We start from the raw sequence: 22,685 nt of genomic DNA on the forward strand, positions 1-22,685 counted from the left end.
CTTAACATTGCTGAAGTCCAGAATTAAGTTTTGCCAGACTCTCTGGGGATTCATTCTATCCCTGAGCTAGCTCCTGGGGCCTAATGTGTATGGTGCGCTAAGTGGCCAAGCCTTTCTCATATGCACTTGCCTAGGACCAGGAGTGGAACCAGCTGTAGCCATGCCAGTGGACAGAGAATGAAAGACGGTGATTTCCCATGGGAGAAGGTGGGAAATGTACACTCGGCAGGTAGACACCCAACCCTAATGTACTCAACTTTTACCCAAGATGGTACCAAGAGCTTAGGGTACAGATTGATTTTCTTGAAATATTACATTCACTGTATCACACCTAATGGGCCCTAGGTACCACTGTGTCAAATCTAAATTCTTGCGGGCCTCAGAACACTCAGACTATATCCTTATCCCTTCTAATTTGGGAGCATAGGGCATTAGGAGCATTAGTAGTAGTAACATACTTATTTAAAATAGAGACCTAAAAGATCGAGAGGATAAGTGATTGTTATCAGGCAGGGGAGGGTGGGGTGGGGGAGACTTTCAGGTAGAAGAAACAAAATTTGAGGACACTTGGGGTAAGGGGAGTCTTGCACACTGGCAGGATTCTGGTCATTTACTAAAGAAGTACATAGGGAAAGGGGAGATATAACACTGTAATATACAGAAGCCAGATCCTCTTGGGACTTGTAAAATGTGTTAAGGATCCTAGTATGTGTCACACTGATGGTCTTTCTTCTCTCTCTCTCACTGACATATACCTCACACACCCACTTGATTGCTCCTTTGTTCTTTCTACAAGTTTCTCTCTTTTCTTCCTGCCCATCCACAACCCTAGCTCTAGTATTAAAATATCAGTCTTCCATAAAAACTGCTCTGGTGACTTTAGCCAACAAGAGTTTTACCATCTTTTCTAACTTCTCTTGTGTTTGTTCTCACAGTCTCACTCAATGAACATGTTGTTATATGTGTCTCTCATCTCTAAGAACAGACCAGCTTCAGTGCTATAGTTTTTTTTTTACCTTGAGTTAGAGCCCTCGGAAGCTCAGGCTTGTTGTTTTGCCATCCTAAATTGTCTTAGTTTATGTATGTATATGTGTGTCTATTTAAACAAACACCTGTTTGTCTCTCCCAGTGTGAACATGTGCTGCATAAGGGCAGGGACCTGCATGGCTTACGTGCTATTCCAGAGACTGACATACAAATAATCAGCAAGTGCTTGCTACAGGATGAACACAGAGCCAAGTTCTGGCCAACCTTTTCTTAACAACTGCCTAGTCTTGCCAGTTTGGTCACGGGAGTTATGCCTTTCTTCAGGCTCAGTGCCCTGCCTACACCCTCCCCATGTATCCCAGGCCCAGCCCCACTCACTGACCTGGTTTGACATCTTTAGGGGGTGACTCACCAGAAGCACCACCTTTCCCTAATCTTCTAGTGTGATTTCACCCTGATGGAGCATCTCCTGATTCTGCTGGCCAGGAGACTGGATATTGAACAAATGATGCTCTCAAGGCACAGAGGGACTGCTCAGGGGGATGTCTGCAGGGTCTCTCCCTTGGTTCTGAGCAGGCCAAGTCAATACAGGATTTGTGTCCCCCACATTTTACTGTGTTCAAGGCACTATTATCTAGAGATATGTGTGAACTGGAGGGTGAATTTCTAGTCCTTCCGGCCTCTTGTCACTCTGCTTGTCCTTTCTCATGCTCCAGTCTGCAGAACAGTTTCAAGATCTTCCAGTAGGAGCACCTTAAGAGGCATGCTAAGGTGTATGTTAGAAAATTTGTAGCTATCCTCAAAAACTGCTGTCAGTGAACTTGGACCTGTATCTCTGTCTCTGAGATGGACATGATGATTTGATTTCCTTGGGGTGTGGGGCTTCATTAATTGTCATGGTTTAACTTGTGAAATAAGTGACTCTCTTGAGGGAGGCAGGATCTATTGGGGCAGGATTTGTTTATGCCTGCAGTCCTTGGTGATGAACCTCTAGTGTGCAAGTTGCACGTTGGCAGTACCCTGCAGTTTTTGGTCTTCAGGCATTGTAAACCCAAGCTTGTTCATCAGTATAGAGTTTGATCATTTGCAGGGGTCTGATATTTTGCCAAGAATTCCACATCTGCAGAGCTTCTGTTGGCTCTTTTCCAAAGACATGGAGTATGGGTCAGTTGTAAGGACTTCCCTTACAACATGAGATGTGTTTTCATGCGTTTTTGGTTCGTTGTTTATCTTTTTGGTTTTCTTGTATATTAAGCACTCATAACTTTATGTAAATACTTGGCCAGTAGAGCTGTTGTTTACTCCACTGTTTATATTTTCTATACTAGAATGATTTAAAACTTGAGGTCTGGTATCCTACTGCCTGGTTGTAGTTACTTTTTTAATCTTGGCTTTACTTCTGCTATATTAGAACCCTGGGCCAAGCCTCAGCTCCCCAGAGATCAATGCCATAGGGTTGTTGTGGGTTTTAAGGGAGACAATGCAACTGAAGCATTCAGAACAGACCCTGGTAATAGTGTGCTTCAGCTGTTCTATTGATGAAGGTTAAAATGAATACACAGAAGCTAAGAGGAAATGTTAATATGGTTAAGTCATTGTCATTATAAGAGGAAAATCTTCATTTGCTGTAGTTAAATGTCCAAGACACATCATTCTGTCTTCTGCAATGTATCTGGGTAGGGACTCAGCTTTGTGCAGTCACTGCAGCATAGTTGAGCATCCAAACAATTAGCAATCTTCACACATCCCCTCCCAACAAGAGTAGTCAAAAGAGTTGTTGGCCTGCTTTTTCTCTCAGTGGCATACTATGTAGTCATTACAGTTGTCAGTAGCAAAAAGAGACAACTTTTTATTTTCAAATGAGGAAAAAATGAGCATGGAAATGAATGTACATGAACCTCAACTACATAAATCTTAGTAAAGAAAAAGAACGTAGGAAGTAGATTATAACTATAGCAGTGGTCATCTCTGGGCAGTGGCATCTGCCTTTCTATTCCTCTCCCTGCCACCACATTGTTGTTGTACACAAAATTTCCAGCATATTTAAAATGAATGTTACATTTCTGATCAGAAAGTTATTAAGCTGTTTACAGTGTGAGATATTTTACTTAAACTCTCAAAGTGCTGGAATCAGATGCTGCATTAAAATATTAACTCTTAATTCATTTGGTTTCCCCGTGCTCCATTATATTCAAGTAAATGTATTGAAGGTGTCTTTATAGCACATTACTTAAAACAGTATAATAGGCTATTATAGGAGCAAAAAGATGAGCAGAGTCCAGGTATAACTACCAACTTTAGAGCTTGAAATTTAGGTATTTCTATGTACCAGCAATAGACACATACAAAGTGGTCATGTTATCCAATGCCATTTACACTTCCATCAAGAAATATCAACTGCCTAGGACTCTTAACAGAAAGTGAGCAAGACCTCTATCCAGCAAACATCGAAAGAAAGCCTATAAATATCATATTGTCACACTGTTGTAAAGATGTCAGTTCTCTAAATTTAGCTATCAATTTGGGGCAGTCTCATGTACATCTTAGCAGATATTTTTGTGGAAATTTAGGTGATTTTTAAATATATATGGAAATATAAAGCGTCTAGTTAACCAATATAACGTCAAAAAAGTATCAAGAGAGAAATTGGAGCCCCTGCATTATCACATGTTAAGATTTATTATAAAGTGCAGTAATCAGACAGCATGGTACTGGCACAATGGGAATATCTATGAAATTAGAGCATCCACAAAGAGACTCCCACATATAGTCACCTGGTTAGTGATGAAGGTAACACAGTTACAGTAGAAAACTTAGAGCCTTTCAGTAAATGGTATGAGATCATTTAGATCTTCATATAGAAAAAATTAAGTGTGGTTGATACCTTATATGGTAGCATATACAAAAATCAGTTCCATATGTACTTTAAGGCAAAATGCGGAAGGTAAAACAATAACTTTGTTAGAAGAAAATAGCATTTCTTCAGGAGTTGGGGATGATAAGGATTTCTTATTAAGCATGATATAAAAAGCTTCACCCAAGGGAAATATTGATAAATTGAAGTACATTAAGATGAAGAATCTCTGTTCATCAAAAGATTATTATAAAGAGAGAAAAGGTAAGCCATAGTCAGGAAATACTTATTTACTTATCTATCTATCTATCTATCTATCTATTTATTTATTTATTGGTACCAGGGATCAAACTTATGAGCTTGTGTTTGTCAGGCAGGCGCTTATGCTGCTGAACTAAATCCCTGGCTTTTCATGTGTTTATCAAGTAAAGAACTTATGTTCAGAATATATGAACTGGGAGCTTTGGCTGAATGTTAGAACATGTACCTAGTATCGACAAGGTTTCATCCTTAGCACTGCAAAAAAGAAAAAGGAAAAGAAAGAGTATCTGAGGAGTTCCATCACACAAATAAGAAAAGCCACTTAGGCTAATAAAAAGCAAAAGACTTGTACTGGCACTTTCCAAAAGAAGTCATTCAAATAGTCCTTAAACATATAAGAAAAGGCACGGAGTTGCATTTGTCTTCCTGTAGTAAAATCACATTGCGATACCACTATATACCTAGTAGAATAGCTGCACTGAAAAAAGTCAAGCAACACCAAGTGCTGGAGAAACTGGGAAGCAGAACTCTCAGACCATGCCGTTCAGCTGTGGGATTGGGTGAGCCACTGATGGTCCTCAAGCTGCAGGTACAGTCTTGGCCTGCACAGTGTCAACCGGGTGCTACAGTCTGAAGGTCATGTGATCTTCTTGATCTTTGCCAGGCTCCCGGAGCTGTTAGAACCTTTAGAACTTACTGCCTTTTCCTTTCTCTCTGTGTAAAGACTGCCTAGTAAGGGGCTGGGGATTTAGCTCAGCAGCATAAGCGCCTGCCTTGCAAGCAGGCAGTCATGAGTTCGATCCCTGGTACCAATAAAAAGGAAAAAGGCAAAAAAAAAAAAAAAAAAAAAGACTTCCTAGTAATGATTAGGATTTTCTCCAGAGATTATTTAATGAAAGCAGCAACAGCAGTGACTAGCACTTGTATTATACAAAGTAACTTCCAATTTTATTGTCTGTCCCCTTATTTATTTATTGTTTATAACAATACCATAACAGGTAGGTGCTAAAGTATTTAGATGTTATTGCTCCCATTTTATGGTTGTGGTAACTGAGGTGCACAGAGGTAAAGTAGCTTGCTCAAGATCACCCACTTAATAAGTGATGGAAATGTACTCAACTTGGAGCATGACAGTGTCTGTAATTAACCTGGGCACTCTCATTACTTCAGAAATGATCTGGTCTTTTCACTTCCTGCTTTGGTTTCTTTCAACCTTCCCATTACAGTGTTACCCTTGAGGGTCTCTTTTCCTGACTCTTTGTCCCAGCCGGTTTTCCTTTCTCTAAGGAAATTATTTGGAATATTATTTGCATAATTACTACAGATGTTAATAATGGCCCCCATCATAATAACCACATTTTAATAATAATAATAATAATAGTTAACCCTGCTTCTGTGGAGTGTTCACTGCATGCCAAGTCCCAATGGGTCTTTCTATGCATTATCATATGGAATCACTAGAACAACCCAGTGAAGAGGCTTTGACTGTTACCCTGTTTTATGTAGTCTAAGCTGCAGGGATGTGAGGTGAAGGCTCTTGTCTAGGGCCACCATTAGGAACTGGCAGGGTCAGGGATCCAGGCCAAGTCTGTTGGATTCCAAATGCTAAACCTCACCACAGCTCTGTGCTGGCTTTAAAATTTTATTTTAATTTATTTTTAAGGTTTTTTTTTTTTTTGCTGTATCTGCATGTGAATCCCTGGCTGTGTTTAGTTTTATATGCTATGATCTTATATATATTCATGAAAACTGTGCCCTTTCCCATTCATCATTTATGGAGTACCTAATGTCTACCACATATTTTGGAGTCACCAAGAAGAGTAATAACCTTGAGCAACTTCTATTGAGTAAAGGAGACAGATCATTGTGAATCAAAGTGATCTCTTTGGGAGCAAATGCTTTGCTGGTTGTTGAGGGCAGCCAGGGCGTTTGAGGTAGAAAGCCCAGTCAGTTGAAGTCAGACCTAATCCTAAAGATTTTAAACTTGTTGGTACTCCAGAGCAGATGCGGTCACCAGGTCACTGCCTCCCTTTAAGCCGGGAGTGTGACACATAATGTTGATGGAAATATACCATCCTCCACACAGAAGAAAATTCCCAAATGGGGAGAATCTGCCACCCCTCTCCTCCACTTTCAGCAATGTCTTGTTACAAGCAAGGTGTCAGGCATCCTGTAAACTGCATGGAGAGTATCATTGAGAGCTACCATGGAGTGGCTGTCAGACATTAGTAGGGGCTGGCAATGTAGCTGAGTGGTAAAGTACATGCTTAATGTGCATGAGGCCCTGGGTTTGATTCCCTGAACTGTGAAAACAAACAAAACAACTTCAATGAACTAAACCCTGCACCTCAGAGCCTGATTCAGTGGGACTGGGGAGGGAACAATTTAAACAGATGTGTTGGGTGCAGGAGGCCTATGAATCACATTTTGCAAATCTGCTGTTTGAACTTCTTGCAGTAGAGGGTACTGAGGCAAGATGGAGACATACAGATTTATGAGTAGGTCCCCCACAGTTCTTCCTAGAGTGTTTCAAGTGCTGTGCGGTTATATTATCCCAGAGGAAAACTGGCCTTGTGCCTGCACACATGGTACTGCTGGTAGGTTTGGGCATAAATAATTAACCGTATACGTTTTTGAAGAGCTATGCTACTTGTTGTATGTTAGAAATTGCATGCAATTTCTAAATCAAATTAAATGCTTATTATACTATGTCTTTAATATATAATAAGCAACACAATATTAATAAATTCCAGGTCCCTGAAGGCAGCAGGTTGGAGCTTAGTTATTCCATCTGCAAGGTTTTACTTCATATCTTACTAGTTTTAGAGATTGTGGAAGAGACGATCCTATTGAGTTTTTCCTTCTCTTGCTCTCATCAGCCCTCAGCCCTCAGCCCCAGCGTAAAATTAGGAATAGCTTTACCTGAGTCATCATTTTCCCATCTGTCTGCTTTCCTTCCTGAGCCTGAGGCTCCTTTGACAGGTGCATTTACCTGGATCTGTGGGCACCAGAGATGGTGTCTTTAAAAGGCGTGCTGGGCAGCACTACCCAGTTATTGGGCCAGGCTGCTGATCTCTGTGCCATTTGAGCCTTGGTGGCTCTTTTGGTTTCCCTATCAGTAGAAAGGCTTCAAGGACTGGACAGTATCGTCCTGTCTACCCCAGAAGCTGGCTTCCAGGCCTGTTTGGATGGTTGAGGTACAGAGTCATACCCTCTCAAGCCCATTAACTGCGAGTTGAAATCTGTGCTCAGTAAATAAGATCACTGTCCGTGGACTGCTAACTTTCCACTTAAGGCTTATGCCCTGGTTAGTGTACTGTACTTTCGGGAGTATGGCTTTCCTAAAGTAATCTGTATTACATGCTATTTTTGTCTTACCCATTGGCTTTGGGATCTATCTTCTCTAAGCTTGTTTCCATCTCTCTGAATCTCAGCATCAGTATGCCTACCGGTCCTGTGTTGGACATTTGGTCTGACTCGTGTGCCTCCACTGGCATCAGAAGCACTGGAGGGGAGCATGTAAAATGTATGAAGCCTCCTTCCCCTTAGGTTTACTGAGTTCTGCTCTCTGAATGTGCTCCAGGAGGTCCCCTTTATTAAGCTGTCCAGGCGATTGTCTTGCACACTGAAGTTTGAGAATGGCTGTCTTCAAGGGTTTGTTGATGCTTTTGCCTCAGGTTGGGTTAATTTATTTTTAGTATTTTTCTTGGGTGGTGAGTCAAGTCTAATATGAGTGGGAAATTGTGCTAACTGAATCTGAAGAAGTGCTGCTTTGTTTCCCCCCAAATGTTGTTAATGGTCATTATACCTGGACATGGATTTCATGTCAGTTGGTAACCTTTTCTTTTCTTTTCTTTTTCTCAGGTATTTGTATCACGTCTTGACCAAAAACACCACAGTCACAGAACAGAATCGGAACCTGCTGGTAGAGACCATTCGTTCCATCACTGAGATCCTGATTTGGGGAGATCAAAATGATAGTTCTGTATTCGAGTAAGGGTTTCCATTGCTTTTCGTTTTTTGATTCTTTTTCCTTTGGATGTTTTTCCAAGTGTATACCATGACTCATTCCTGCTGATGTCAGAACCTAGCACAAATTTGGTCTTTCCCAAATATCTGTCTATATCAAATGTCCTTGAAACACTAGAAATCAAATGTCCTTGAAACACTAGAAATGAAATCCAAAAATGAGGGGGTTTTGGAAATGAGTGTCTCCAGACACCCTGAAAATGTCATGGATAATTTTCTAAGCAATGGCCTCAAAGGAAGGAGAAAGTATCCTGAGGGGTTTAGGTTCTAAGTGAACTGGAAGGACCTTGCCCTGCGGAAGTCACTGAGGGCCAGGCCCAGGGCTGAGTTTGAAGAGGCAGTACAGGGAGTCTTCCACCCACCCCGGTGGAGGCCCTGTCATACCCCCATTTTTGCTCACAGCTGGTAGGTGGTAAAAGAATTAGTAGCTCATATCCAGAGCCCGTAATGAGGTTTCTCCTTTCCACCCCATCCTTGTATTTCCTAGATGAGCAATCCTAGGCTAGGCCCATTGTCTCCCTGAGCCTCAGCTTCCTCTTCTTTACAGGAGAGGAAAAGTTCTGTGTTCAATGTTAGATCCAGAGCAGGCACTCTTAAATGATAGCACATGATAAAAACAGTTACACTGTATAAACTGTGAATTACCTCCCCAGCAGACCTGCTTCCAGGGGGAAATGGGGTTGGATTATAACAGTGGTGGCAAACCTGTGGAACACGTGTTGTTGTGTTTTTCTAAGACAAGGGATCTTAATATATGAGTTGTTTTTTCTACACTAAATCCTCAGTACTGTGGGTACTGAGGTGTGATCGCAATGTTGGCACTTTGTGAAAGGTGAGTGGGTTTTGGGTCACAGTTTGGCACTTGGTCTCTAAAAGTTTTGCCATCATTATTTATAAAAACCACTAAACACAGATTCTGTGTGTGTGTGTGTGTGTGTGTCTTTATTATAAATATTGAGGCCATTTATAAAATCTGTTAAAAAAATAAGGTGTTCCAATTTTATCCTGGCTTCTTACTAGTTATTGTGAGTTGATTTTCAGCACAGCTCTGTACTTTCATCAATAAGGTTATGTATTAAGCTTCCTATAGAAAACACAAACTCTTTACAATGCAAACCTGTTAAAAGATTTGCCATGTTAAAAATTAGAAAGTGTTCTCTTTCCTAGAATGAGCCTTTTTAGTCCATCTTTCATCTTAGAAAAGCTACTGAGCTCTTAAGAGTCTCATTGATGCTCCAAATTACTGCCCAGCAGAGTCCTCAAGAAAAAAAAAAAAATTTTTTTTTTGAGACAAAGTCTCACTCAGGCAGTAGAATCACCATGAGTTTGAGGCCAGCCTGACCTAGATAGTGCGTTCAGGACCAGTGTGAACTATACAGCAAAATCTTGTCTCAAAAAAAGAAACAAAACAAAATTTTTTGTAGCTTTTAATTCATTTTTAAATTTTAGGATAATTTTTTATTTATAAAAAAGTTTTAAAGATACTATAGAGAGTTCCTGTATACCACCCCCGATCTGGTTTCCCCCATTATTAATATATCATTAGGGAGTATTTCTCACAACTAAGAAAGTGACATTAACATACTAGTATTAAGAAAATTTCAGACTTGGTTTGACTTTTGTCAGTTTTTTTTTGTCTTTTTCCTTTTTATCAGTACCGGGGATCGAACCCACAACTGCCTGCTTGCAAGGCAGGCGCTTACGCCGCTGAGCTAAATCCCCAGCCCCTAGTTTTGCATTAATATTTTCTTGATGCTCCAGGATGCCATCCAGGCTTCTAAGTGGCACTTAGTTGATATAGCTTCCTCTGATCTGTGAGGTTTCTTAGTCTTCCCTTGTTTTTTGTGATCTTGATAGCCTTGAAGAGTTCTGCCTAAGTCTCCCTCAGATGTTTTCCCATCTGAGTTTGTCTGATGCTTTTCTCATGATTCGACTGAGGTTTGTGGGAAGGAGAGGTGAAGTGCCCTTCTCACCCATCAGCCCAGGATGCCTGTGATAAGTACAGAACACCCCAGTCACATGACCGCCACTGCCTGGCTCAGATGGTATCTGCCATGTTCCCGAGAAGTTACTATTTCTCTTTATCCTGAGCTTTCTTTAGAAGAACCACTAAATCTAGTCCACCTTTCAGGATGAGAGAGTGGAAAGCTCTACCTTCTAGAGGTATTATATATCATTAAAATGCTTCCACATGGGAGATTTTTTTTACTGTTTCGTTTAATTATTTATATCAATATATGACTCATAAATATTTTCATTACATATTGAGTTATAATCCAATGCTTGTTTATTTTTATAGTTTTTATTATACTTTGGGTTATAATCCAATACTTCGTTACTCACATTATCCTAACTCCTGCTGTTGGAGCCTCTTTCAGATTAGTTCCTGTGTCCCTTTGAAACATTCTCAAACTTTCATTTCTTTGAGCATATTCCTACTCCTAGTACTATAAGATATTTCAGGCCCATTTTATATTTTTCCCACCCTACTCTCAGAACCAGCTATTTTTCTAAGGAAAGTCTTGGGAAATTTCCAGAAATTCAAACTGAAGGTTTTAGACCTTCTGAATCAACAGGGCAAGATCTAGGTACACACATTTTGACAAATCCTCAAGTTGGTCACTGCAGCAGGGAGAGTGCTGGTGATACCCGATTCACTGAAATACACCACATAAAGTGAGGGTAGACAAAAATGCCAAGTGATAGAAATACTTTGGAGGTCAACGTGAATGGCATTTATAGCAAACAAGCTTCCAGAATCAGTGTGGAAAGTATTTTAGGTTTTTGTTTTTTGTGGTCCTATTTATCCATTCATTTGCCCTTTCATGGATACAAATAGGAATTACACAGCACTGATCAAATGCCAGACCCCTGGTGCCACCACTCTGGAGCTATGGTCAAGGGCAGAGAGAAATACCAAAAACTAAGTCAACCAGGAGACATGTGGGGATTTCTGGAGACTGCAGGGATTTCTGGTGACTGTTCCAAAAGACTTAGCTTGAAGTCACAGGATACAACTGAAAGCATTTTCTTACTTTAAAGAAAGGCGTCATGGGGTTCTAATCCCCCCAAAAGCCAGTGTACCAGGCAGAATTCAGAAAAGTGTCCTGGCCAGACTGAGACAGTCAGAAACAGACATAGGGACAGGTGAGAGTCCCTCCAATATGTTAATAGGTTTGATGTTCTTTTTAGTTCTTTTCCCAGATGTGGAACCTTGACGACTTGGAAACCAAAGCTCTTTTATTATTCAGCATTATTTTCTTCAGGGAATTCCCATTGTGTTTTCTTAACACTTAAACATAAGGAGAATACAGGAAAGAGGCTTAGTAAGGAAAACAAAGGGTATGGAGTATAATGGGCAACGCGGCTTGTTAGGCTTACAAGCATAGATTACAGTATGATCACTTAGTAGGTAAAGATCATTCCCGTTCTGCCAGCAATCTCGTTCACTGTTTCCTGGAATCAACACTTTCCTACACTCTGGGAAGCGAGTTGCAAGATTACATGTTGACCTTGATGGAAGATGTCATCATGGGAACCACATATATGGGAACCGAGGCCATGTGGGTGGCGTGTTCTGGTGTTCTTACTGATGCTCTTGCAGGGACAGGGCTAACAGCTATGAATGTAACCAGAGAATGATTTCAGTTCCTGTGTCAGAGTAAATCACTGACTCTGTCCCTTTCTCTCCCCAGCTTCTTCCTGGAGAAGAACATGTTTGTCTTCTTCTTGAACATCCTGCGGCAGAAATCAGGCCGCTATGTGTGTGTTCAGCTGCTGCAGACCTTGAATATCCTCTTTGAGAATATCAGCCACGAGACCTCACTTTGTAAGGACATTCTTTGATACTTGCCTGTGGACACTGGGGCATCAGTGGGTTGTAGTTTGGTGGGTTTTTGTGTATCTCTGCTTACCTCATGTGTTAGTCTGCTTGGGCTGCCCTCCTAGCACCGTAGACTGAGTGGCTTAAACAGTAGATACTCATTTTCTCACAGTTCTGGAGGATAAAAGTACAAGTTGAAGCTGTCATCAGCTTTGGTTGGACTCTTCCTGGCTTGCCAACAGCTTAAGTCTGTTTTCTGTTGCTGTAACAAAATACCCAAGACTGAATATTTTGTAAATGAAAAAGGTGTATTTTGGTACATGATTCTGGAGGCTGAAAAATCCAAGACTGGCAGATGAGACCTTGAACTGTTTCAATTCATGGCAGAAAGCACAAGGGCAAGAGGGCTTGTGTGAGAGAGGCAGAACACTAACTTTAAAATAATCGGTTCTTGGGGTAATTAATGTGGTTCCATGAGAGTGAAAACTTTTGCAGGGAAGGCATTAGTTACTCTGTTCGTGAGGGTTCCACCCCTATGATAGAAACACCTCCTGTCCCTCCAGGTCCCGCCTTCCAACACCGTGACTCTAACATGACTCTTTGGGGTACGCACTCAGACCACACCAATCACCTCCTTATGTATGACCTTTCCTCTCCGTATGTGTGTGTATATGTGTGACAAAGCAAGTGTGAGAGTGAGACTGACAAAGAGAAGGAGCAAAGGAGGGGGACTGTCCTGGTGTCCCTTCCTCTTTAGAGTCACTAGTTCCATCAGACCTTTGTAGGTCCTGACCTTTAATGACCTCATTTAGCCTTAATTGACATCTAAAAGTCCTATTTCCAAATGTAATCACATTGAGGATTGGGGTCTCAATATATGAATTTGTTGGGGGTGCATTTCAGTCTATAACACTGTTATTGCTGTGTGATGGGATACTGTGAAGGGCTGAGAGGATTCCCCTCTTCTGAACAATCCTGGGAGTATTTGCATTCTTTCTTTACAACTTGCTAGTAAGAAGTTGGTTGCTGAGTAGCCAGCCCATGGATTAAGTATTGGAGGAGACGGGGGTGGGGGGGAGAGAACCAGCCAAAGAGCCTGCAGGGTGTGGGCTAACCCTCCTGCTTCCCCTCTGCTGCCCAGCTAGTTATCATGGGACTCTGCGTACATCATCTGCCCTCACCAAACCGTTTCTTCATCTGTAACAAGCGTCCCTGTGAGGCAGGGGTTGTTGGTGTCTTCATTTTAACACCAAGAGAGTTTGAATTATGGGCCCAAATGAGCCAGTGTAGAGAAGGAGTTTCATCCTAGGTGAATGAGCTCAGGGGTCCTTAGGCGGGGTGTTGGTGTCTATCAGGCGGCACTGACAGTGTCTGAGATATTTTGGCAGTCACAGTCCGGTTGTAGAGGGACTGCTACTGGCACCTAGTGGGTAGAGCCAAGGTTTTGCAGGCATCCTGTAGTGCACAGCACAACCCCACAATGGAGAATTACCCAGCCCAGACAGTGCTGAGGCTGAGTTCCTAATCCTCCATGCTTGATTGCTAGCTTTATTATTCCAAGGTGACAGCACAGCCCAGGTCCTGCCTGCAAGGAGAAAACAAGTGACTGAGAGTCTGTACCACAGATGTTGCTCAGTCTCTGAGACATTTTTGAGGAAAGTGCTGTGGGCCAAAGGAGGTGAGCCTGGTAGCCTTTCTCTGGGGATCAAGAGAGGGGTTCTCAGCATGGCGGTTCTCAGCATCAACCACTAGGTGGTACTGCTGCCCTAGAGTTGCAGTTGCTGTCTGGGGCAACTGCAAGGTGACAAGTTAGTTGATTGATGTCTCTCTGCGTGATGTCTCTCTCTGTTTTTCTGCATATGAAACAAATGCAGTTTCTGCACTCCGACAGGGGAAGATCCAGCACAGTGACAGAGGCCTAGGACTGAACCTGGCCTGAACCAATCAGCTCCTTGCTCCCCGCTTGTGTTTGAGTTAACTCTCCAGCTGCACACCCTGGCCAGGGAGATAAGAGCAGTGGTGGAGATGGTGGGTTAAGGAGCCAGTGTGAGCTTAGCCTAGGCACCAGGGGCCAGAAGTGGCTGTAATACTGGTTGTGTTATTTAGTGAAGCAGTTCCTCTAGTCTTGTCTCTAGTAACGCTTGCCAAGCCCAGTGAGGCACAGGCGTATGGGATTAAAGATGGGGGGCCTTTATAAATACTGACTTTTTATGTTATAATTTTTGATTTATGTATATATTGAAATAATAACCACAATCAAGCTAATTAACATATTACTTCATATGGTTGCCTTTTGTTGTGTGGTAAAAATACCCTTTTAGCAAATTTCAAGTTTGTAATACAGTATCATTAACTATAGTTACCATGCTGGCTTTCCCTTACATCTCGAGAATTTAGCCATCTTGCAAGACTTTATATGCTTTAACCAACACCTCCCTGTTTCCCCTGTGCCTCAACCCTGGTAATCACCTTTCTCTCTCTACTTCTACGAGTTTGACTGTTTTAGATTCTACACATAAGTGAAGTCATACAGTAGGCATGGGTTCTCTTATAGAGGGACCAAAAAGGGTGCTTTGCCTCTTACTGTATGGATAACTCACCAGTGCCTTTAAAAGCCCTGCAAAAACAGCAAAAATCCCTGCCTGTTTGTAAAACTTTCATTTGCAAGGAATGAAGAGAGGTGACCGTTAGTTTTATTTTCTAATCATAGAAATTGTCTTCATTGTGACAAAATGAAACAGTGAACGTTTTAAAAATAGAGAAAGTTAAGTTTCTATAGCATCTGACTGTAACAGTTCAGTTTCCACAAGCCTTTTTGCTTTACACCCTCCCATCTTACCAGTATGTCTCGGATCGTCTCATTTTAAACTGCTCCCTCATCTTGGTTTAAGAGCAGCATCTTGCTGTGCTATAATCTGTTTAACCTACAGTGGGCATTTAGGTGGTTTCCAGTTTTTGCTATTACCAGCAGCCATTTCATACATGCATCTGTTGTCCACTGGATTTGGTGACCTATGTGACAGAGGCCTGAGAGACTGTGATTACTTATAGACTCCTGGGCTTGTTATAAAAGAATATCACAGAAAGTCAGCTGTAGAGTGTGAGGGTAGTAAAAAAATTACAGCCAGATAATACCCTTCCCCTGCCCCAACATGGTCATCTAACACCATGAGATCATCTCTTGGAGGCCCTGAAAAAGTCCCTGTGGGAAGGGGACAAAGCCTGTCTGTTCCACATCTAGAATGCAGCCTGGAGACCCTCAGTTATATATCTGCAGCTGCCAGCTTAGGCATCTGTCCTGCTAGCGGCCCAGAAGCCACTAACCAGTCACAACAAGGCTCATAAAATGTCCAAATATTCCCTTCTCCTGTCAGCTCATTCTTTTCCCTGTTGTTTCTAACCACAGCCAGGATGACACAATGAAAAACAAATCACTCTAGGTATATCAGAATCACCTTGGGTTGCATGAGACACTTTAGAGTCTAGTGGATAAATCTGTGGACTGGTCAAAGAATGGGAGACTATATAGCAAAGGGAGGCAGGGAATGAACTAAACTATGACCATCGTACACAGTGATGTGTATGACTGTCAGGTGTGGCAGTGAACAAAACGGGGCCAGGCCCAGGCAGTGTGCATGCTGGCTGACTCCAGTTATAACAGGAGGTTCAAGAACAGGCCCAACCTGTGTGTGGAGGTAGGAGTCAGAATGGGGCCTACCTTTGGGGAGGACATACTGGTGAAGAGGTTTGCGAGGGAGCCTCTGGAATGGTGGGGAGGTCATAGGTCTTACCTTGGTGGTGCTTACCCAGTGTGCAGGTATGTAAAATTCGTCAGCTGGACACTTACATCTTGTGATGTGTAAATACATCCACAGATTTAAGGTATGTACATCTGTGTATCAAGCTGTATCTTTAGCATTTGTGACATATGTTCCTCATTTTTAGAAACATTAAGTTTCCTAGGCCTCCATCCCAGACCCCAGCTTCTTTGAAGCATGCCCTGAGAGCTGCCTCAGGAATGGTTATGATCAGGAAACTTTGGAACTCAAACTTCGTTTGAGACCACAGTCTTTGCATGACTTGCCTGCAGAGCCTGCTCGGAAATGTGCAGTGACCTTCCCAGAGTACTGGCTTCTGATCAGGACAGGGCTAGGACAGGGCAGAGGTGGGATCTGGACAGAGGTGCTATAGATCTGAGTTCTCCTTTTGACTCAGTGTTGCACAGTCATGAGTTCACACGGGAAGCCTCATGGTCTTCTTCCACCCATCATGTTGGTTCCACTCCAGGGACTCTGGCCTGCTGGTCAGGCCGGCCACAGCCTCTGTGTCTGATCAGCTCCAGGGAATGCTGTGAGGAGCCAGGCTCTGAACCGCACCACTGTCCTGCTCACCTGTGGGTGTTCTGCCCTCAACCACCTGTGACAGGGGAGGCAGCGCTCACCTGTAGCAGCCCAAGGACAGACCTTGGGTCAGCAGCACCTGCTTTGCGGTGGCTAGTGAGGACACAGCAGTGTGTCCAACAAGGGCCCAGCACTAAGACTTCGGACCTCAGGCCACAAGCTGCAGCTGTTTCTGCTGTTTAGCCCAGCTTTTAAAACTAGTTGATGTTATAGCCAGCTCTTCCAGATCAAGAACTGTGGCCTTACAATCTGTTCTTTCCAGCTTCACGTCCTCAGTTGGAGGCTCCAAGCATGGCAGACTTGCACTTCCACGGGGATCCGGAGCCCAGAGATAGGTAGGGGGGTGGGCGGATCTCCGTTTAGCTCACAGTACCAGTCTTCACTGTCAACCCCTATTAGTGCAAGGCAGACCCTGGCTCTGCCTTCAGACTGGAATTCAGATTCCTCCTCTGTGACTTGCTGACTGTGTCCTCAGGCCAGTAATCAACCTCTCTAAGCCTTTTTTCTCATTTGCAACATGAAAAGAATGAGCTCTGGGAATCATTTAGCCTGGTGTTTGGCATTTAGTGGGGATTCAGTATAACATGACCATTATGAAATCACGTTGCTGTGTAAGAAGCAAAAAAAGAAGGGCTGGGGATTTAGCTCAGTGCTATAAGTGTCTGCCTGGCAAGCACAAGGTTGTGAGTTCAATCCCTGGTACCAAAAAAAAAAAAAAAGACATGTTTAACACTCTGTGGCATTCAGGGACAATGGTGTGACTTTGGATGGCAGGAAAGGACAACTTGTTATAGAACACAGGGCCTTTTCCCTCTGCTCACACACCACCTAGTCTTCCCCACCCTGCTCTGTGTTGATCTCTGCCAGCAATGAAAAAAACAGTCCGAGTGTTGGTTCCTTTTGATGGGCACAAGTGGACGGGAAGGCTTTCCCTTGGCATTGCCTTTAAATGTCCCAGTGACTGTGTACAGTAGATGATTTCTCCTAGGTTAAAAGTTAGGTTAAATTGTTCAACCCCAGCAACCCAGAAGCTCAGCTAGTCTAGATACATTTTCATGTTCATCTGCTTGTTTCCCAACATCTTTTGCTTATCCTTTCTCTATTGTGAGTTAACTTTTTTTTCCTTCTTCCTTCTAGATTATTTGCTGTCTAACAACTATGTAAATTCCATCATTGTGCATAAATTTGACTTTTCTGATGAGGAGATTATGGCATATTATATATCGTTCCTGAAAACTCTTTCGTTAAAGCTCAACAACCACACTGTCCATTTCTTTTACAATGAGGTAAGTCAGTGACCGCCAGAGGAGTGCATTTGGGCGTAGAGCTAACCCTGTCGCAGCGCCGTGGAGCTGTGTGCAGTACCCGCAGGTGCTTTCCCAGCAACAGTGTTTGACTTGGGCATGATTTTAAAAAGTGGACTCAAAAAATTAGTGTTTTATTTCTAAAATAAAATTCAGTTTGTGCTAAGAGTATTGCACTTAGCAGAGAGAAGTGTCTGGTTGTCTTGGGCTGGTGATGCCCTGTAGGAAAACCAGGAACTGCCTTCAGGTCTGCTTCGCCATTTCCCGGCAGTGTGATCTCAGGGAACTTCCAGTCCCACTTTTGAGCCTCAATTTCCTCATCTGAGAAATCAGAATGAAAATATATACTGTTTTGAGGTCAAAGCACATAGTATGTATATAGCTCTCTAAGACTGTAGACATTGCTGTTCTATAAGCTAATGTTCCTGGTATTCCTTGGGAGCATTATTAATAACTGAAATAAACCGCTGCTGCTGTCACAATTACAAAGAGCTTGAACAAGAAGGTCCTTTATCACATGTCCATACAAATGCCAGCTATGCTTAAACTAGCTGACCCACATCTTCCAAGTACCCTGATTTTTGCATCTTTCTGCTTTTTTGACTGTGCAGTTGGCATCTGTTCTCAGGTTCAACCCCTTAGGGTCACAGGATGGCTGCAGCAGCTCCAGCCATCCCATACTCACATGCTATTGCTGAAATTTCTGATGAGTTCACTTCCCTTCTTGTATCCCTGTTTGACTTCTAAAAACCTTTCTCAGAACTCTCCCATAAGACTTCCTCTCCTATTTCACAGGTCAAAATTTCTCCCTCAGTGTGTCTGGAATTTGGGATCAGCCTGGAAGGACTACCCTGTCAGTCTCCCAGGAGGCTGTAGTCTTGGACGGCTGGATTAGGGAGGGAAAGTTTGCTTCTGAGGTGCCTCACTCACACGGTGGCTGGTTGGCACTGGCTGTTGGTGGGAGGCCTTGGTTCCCTTTTGTGTGGACCTCTTCTGGGTGCTGCTAGTGTCCCCAGGGTTTAGCAGTTGGCTTCCCTGGGTGAGTGTTCAAAGACAGAAGGCAAACTAATGCCTTTTATGGCCTAGCTTCAGAAGTCACACACTCACTTCCACCACATTCCTGTTCTCAGGGCCACATAGGCCTTCCTGACTTAGTGTGGAGACACGACATGAGAACATGAACGTAGAAGGCGGGATCCTTAGGGACCAGCTTGGAGTGTGGCTCCCAGAGTCAGGTGCTATCAGTGTGTCAGGTGTCTTCTGATTGGTGGTCATGCGCACTTAGAGCCTGTATCTGAAGTTAACCATGGGCCCAAATATATTTTCTAAGTTTGGGCCAAATTCATTCAGCTGTCTGTGCATCATGGGCATCAGCAGCCTGAACTTTGACTGTTTGGTGGTAGGAAGAGCTGGTCTCCAAGGGAGAAAATACTAGCTGTCTCAACAAAACGTGACCATGTGAAAAGTAATATTGAGACCCTATGCCTGGAACGTAGTAAGAGGCGGTCAGTGAACACATCCAGAGAGCAGATGCATAATGATAGTCTTTCCCAAAGGCTCTCCCATGCCTGAGGTTTAGGCCAGAGTGATGGGCAGGCAGATCCACCCTCCACTCCGGTGCACCTGGGCTTCTGTGCACAGGCCTGGAGTGCTGCTCCAGGGGCCAGAGTGCTGCTTCTAGAAGAAATTCTTCTAGGATATTTGTCACTTTGAGGGTCTACCTCCTCATAGCCAACCCAGGCTACTGGGGTTCCCCCTTGGGCTGTTGTGGGTGCCTTTACAGCTGGGTCAAAAAGCAATAGGAAAACACTGTCCACCAGAGGGCAGCAGAGCACACCACTGTGCTCGCTGCTTCTTTTTTTTTTTTTTTTTTTTTTTTTAATAATTTATTTTTTTTTAATTTTATTTAAGGAGAAAAAGAAAAAAAAAGCAGAAAAAAGGTACAAGTTATACAGAATTTCAGAAAAAAATAAACAGTAGGAAATCACTAGTTAATGGATTACATATTGTCATCTTAGAAATATTTGTTCAAGTTACAAAATTAAAGCATAGAAAGTGGACATTCAAACAGTGAGACTGCTAACAGTTCTGTTCAATGATCCAACAAAACTCAGTAATATCATTGTCTATCTTATACATTTAAATATACATGCAGTTATATCGTTGTGCTCTCTTCTTAAAGGGGAACAGTGGGTTTCTGTAGTTTTGAACTGTTTGGCTTCTACACACACACACACACACACACACACACACACACACATCCATGCGCACATGCATTTTTTCCCCTTGGCATAGGAAAAGGACCCTAGGGCCTTGGGCATGCTAAGCAAGCATCCTATCACTGAGCTGTACCCTAGCCCTTCATTGATTCTTCTCAAGAGTAGAAGACTCCTGGGAGCCTCTTTTCCATGATAATGTTTACATTTTTAGAATTTCCAAATAAAGGAAGATATGTGGCCAGTAGACACTGCAAACTTAGTAAAACTTTATCCTTTGGTTACTTGTAGCAGTGTCTAACAAAAACTAGCATTACTATTGGGTGCTGATTAGGTGTCAGGTGCCGAGTTAAACACTAGACTAGAAATGATCTCAGTTAGTTTCAGCACATATGAAGTGGGTATTGCTATCCACATCTTATAGATGAAGAAACAGGCTTAGAAGCATTTCTTCACATAGCTAAGAAGTGGTAGAACAGGTAATGAACCCACGTCTGATAGTATTTGAAGCTTTTCTGTTTCTTTTGTGGCCTTCCTGTCCCATCCCATATTCCCCATTGGGAGTGAACCACTGGATTGAGGATCATGGTGGCAACTTTTTTTTTTTTTGTATTTTATTGTAATTTTTTTTGTTGTCATTTATTTATGTAATCTTTCATTCTGATGGGTTTCAGAATACTAGGGTAGAGACAGGTTGTCTTATAGGTTTGTAACTTTGTGGTACTTCTTTTGCTTTAGCACACCAATGACTTTGCCCTGTACACAGAAGCCATTAAATTTTTCAATCACCCTGAAAGCATGGTTAGAATTGCTGTAAGAACCATAACTCTGAATGTCTACAAAGGTAAGTTTCCTTATTAGCTTATTCCTGGGCTGGTTTTTAATTCAGCAGCAAGAGCTTGCTCTCGTGTTTCTGCCTCCAGTTCTGTGAGGATGATGGGGGCCCGTTTAGTGTAAGCTGGGGCTGTGGATCTCATGGAAGCTTGGCAGCCATTGAGCACTTAACTCATCCCTCATGTAGGTCTCTGTACCACTCTACCGTCTCCCTGCATGTGACAGTGTGCTCAGAAGTAGGGCATCCTAAGAGAGACACAGGTGGAATTCAGAGAAATAAGTCAGATGAAGCAAAGTTGTCTATTAAATGTTAGATTTAAATGTTTTTGTGTTTGGGCTTATAAAACATTCTTCAGTGCAGCCAGATAGATAAATAAAAGCATTTCACATCGTGAACAGCAGGGGGCAATGTTGTGTTTCCCTCTGGCTGCAAAGCCCAGCAGGGACAAATTCCTTTCTTTTTGGAGATGTATTTAATGCTCCTAACATTGCCTCTGGGAGAAAGCCCTTCCAAAAGCTGGCCGTCCCTTTCTGGAGCTGAGATTGCCCGTTCAGGGAACTGCCTTGGAAGTTTGCTGCCTAATGCCCTGTTAGTCCCCTCGCAGACACCGTAGGCAGCTGAGTGTCCGTCCCTTTTCTCAGTGATTATAGAGGATTTTAACATTCAGGAGTCAAAATGTTATTATTTGAGATGCCCCTTAATTAGGGGCATAGGAGGCTCCGCAGGGAGTCATGCAAACCTAGTTCTGGGTCTGCATTAAGTTTAAGAGTCTTTTAAGAATCCCCGTTGGGCCCACCCAGAGACTGCAAACTGAGGGCCTGCAGACAAAATCCAGCCCTCAGACATGTTTTAATTGGCTTAGATGTTTTTTGAAAAAATATATAGTTGCCAGTATTTTTAAATGGGGAGATGTTGTGTGACACTGTTTTCTGACTTGAAGATGTAGGTTTGGCCACAGTCCTGCAGGGGAGGGATCAGCTGCTGCTGAGAAGCAGCTGCCCCTTTTGGGCTTGGGGCCTGAGCTTCTCCACATATACACTGGGCTTTCTTGCCTCACTCTTGGTCTGTCACCCAACCTGGCAGCTCCCGAGTTTGCGACCCGGTCCAAGCTGTGGCTGTTGCCCTCTGTTCTGTTTTCTCTTTTCTTGGCTAACCCGCATCTTTTGGTTTAAATGCCTCCTACCCAGCTATCTATCCCTGTAGGCAGCTGTCTCACTTTCCCAGTTCCTAACCCTGTTAACTGTTGTCTGTTTTTTGCCTTTCCTTCAATGACGATTCCTGTTCCTTATTCCAGTGTCATGTAAGTTATTAACCTCTGATTTTCCACTTTCTTAACTTATCCTGATATGTAAAAATAGGAAGCTTACTTAAGAATGGTGTACTTCTCTTAGCAGTGTAACTAAATTCATGCTGATAAGTAAGCTCTTTAATGCATGAAAACTGCTTAGCCCCACTTATTTGTTTCATTAATTTAAGAATAGCATAAAAACTGCCGTGACAAGCGTAGTTTATAAATAAGATAAACATTTTCAAGTTTTTCCAGGAAAGACAGATAATTTCAGATTATTGTAGAGAGCTTTTGCATTGTAGCTTTTGGGTTTCTTTGCTTTTTTTTTTTTTTAATCCCCTCCCACCAAGTTATTTTGGTAGCTTGACTTCTTTTTTCTTTTGTGAATTTTCTCAGTGGACAACCAGGCCATGCTGCATTATATCAGAGATAAAACTGCCGTCCCTTACTTCTCCAATTTGGTCTGGTTCATTGGGAGCCATGTGATTGAACTTGACACCTGTGTGCAGACTGATGAGGAGTAAGTGAAGCCCCCAGGGTGTGTAGTGGGTACTCTTGGCGGTTAGAGGAGAATTCAGGGCACCTTGTGGAAAGATAAAGACAAGAACAACACTTGGCTACCATGGTGTAGGCGAGTGTGGACTTCTGCATTGTTCCAGGTTCTCCCTATGTGTTTGCAAAGGTGGAA

The 22,685-nt window shown here is 42.7% G+C and overlaps 1 protein-coding gene across 3 annotated transcripts in view; it reads left to right on the forward strand.

Moving 5' to 3' along the window:
* Positions 1-22,685, forward strand: part of Clec16a (C-type lectin domain containing 16A) — a 216,670-nt gene that overhangs the window by 3,558 nt on the left and 190,427 nt on the right. For all 3 annotated transcript variants that reach the window (XM_005007496.4, XM_063226539.1, XM_005007494.4), the window contains exons 2-6: positions 7,967-8,095; positions 11,827-11,960; positions 17,492-17,640; positions 20,613-20,718; positions 22,394-22,517. In XM_005007496.4, the coding sequence (XP_005007553.1) occupies positions 7,967-8,095; positions 11,827-11,960; positions 17,492-17,640; positions 20,613-20,718; positions 22,394-22,517 (642 nt within the window). The remainder of the gene's footprint in view (positions 1-7,966; positions 8,096-11,826; positions 11,961-17,491; positions 17,641-20,612; positions 20,719-22,393; positions 22,518-22,685) is intronic.

Source organism: Cavia porcellus, unplaced genomic scaffold (assembly GCF_034190915.1).
Source record: "Cavia porcellus strain 051 isolate PalLab524CR breed Dunkin Hartley unplaced genomic scaffold, mCavPor4.1 scaffold_16, whole genome shotgun sequence".
Classification (NCBI taxonomy): Eukaryota; Metazoa; Chordata; class Mammalia; order Rodentia; family Caviidae; genus Cavia; species Cavia porcellus.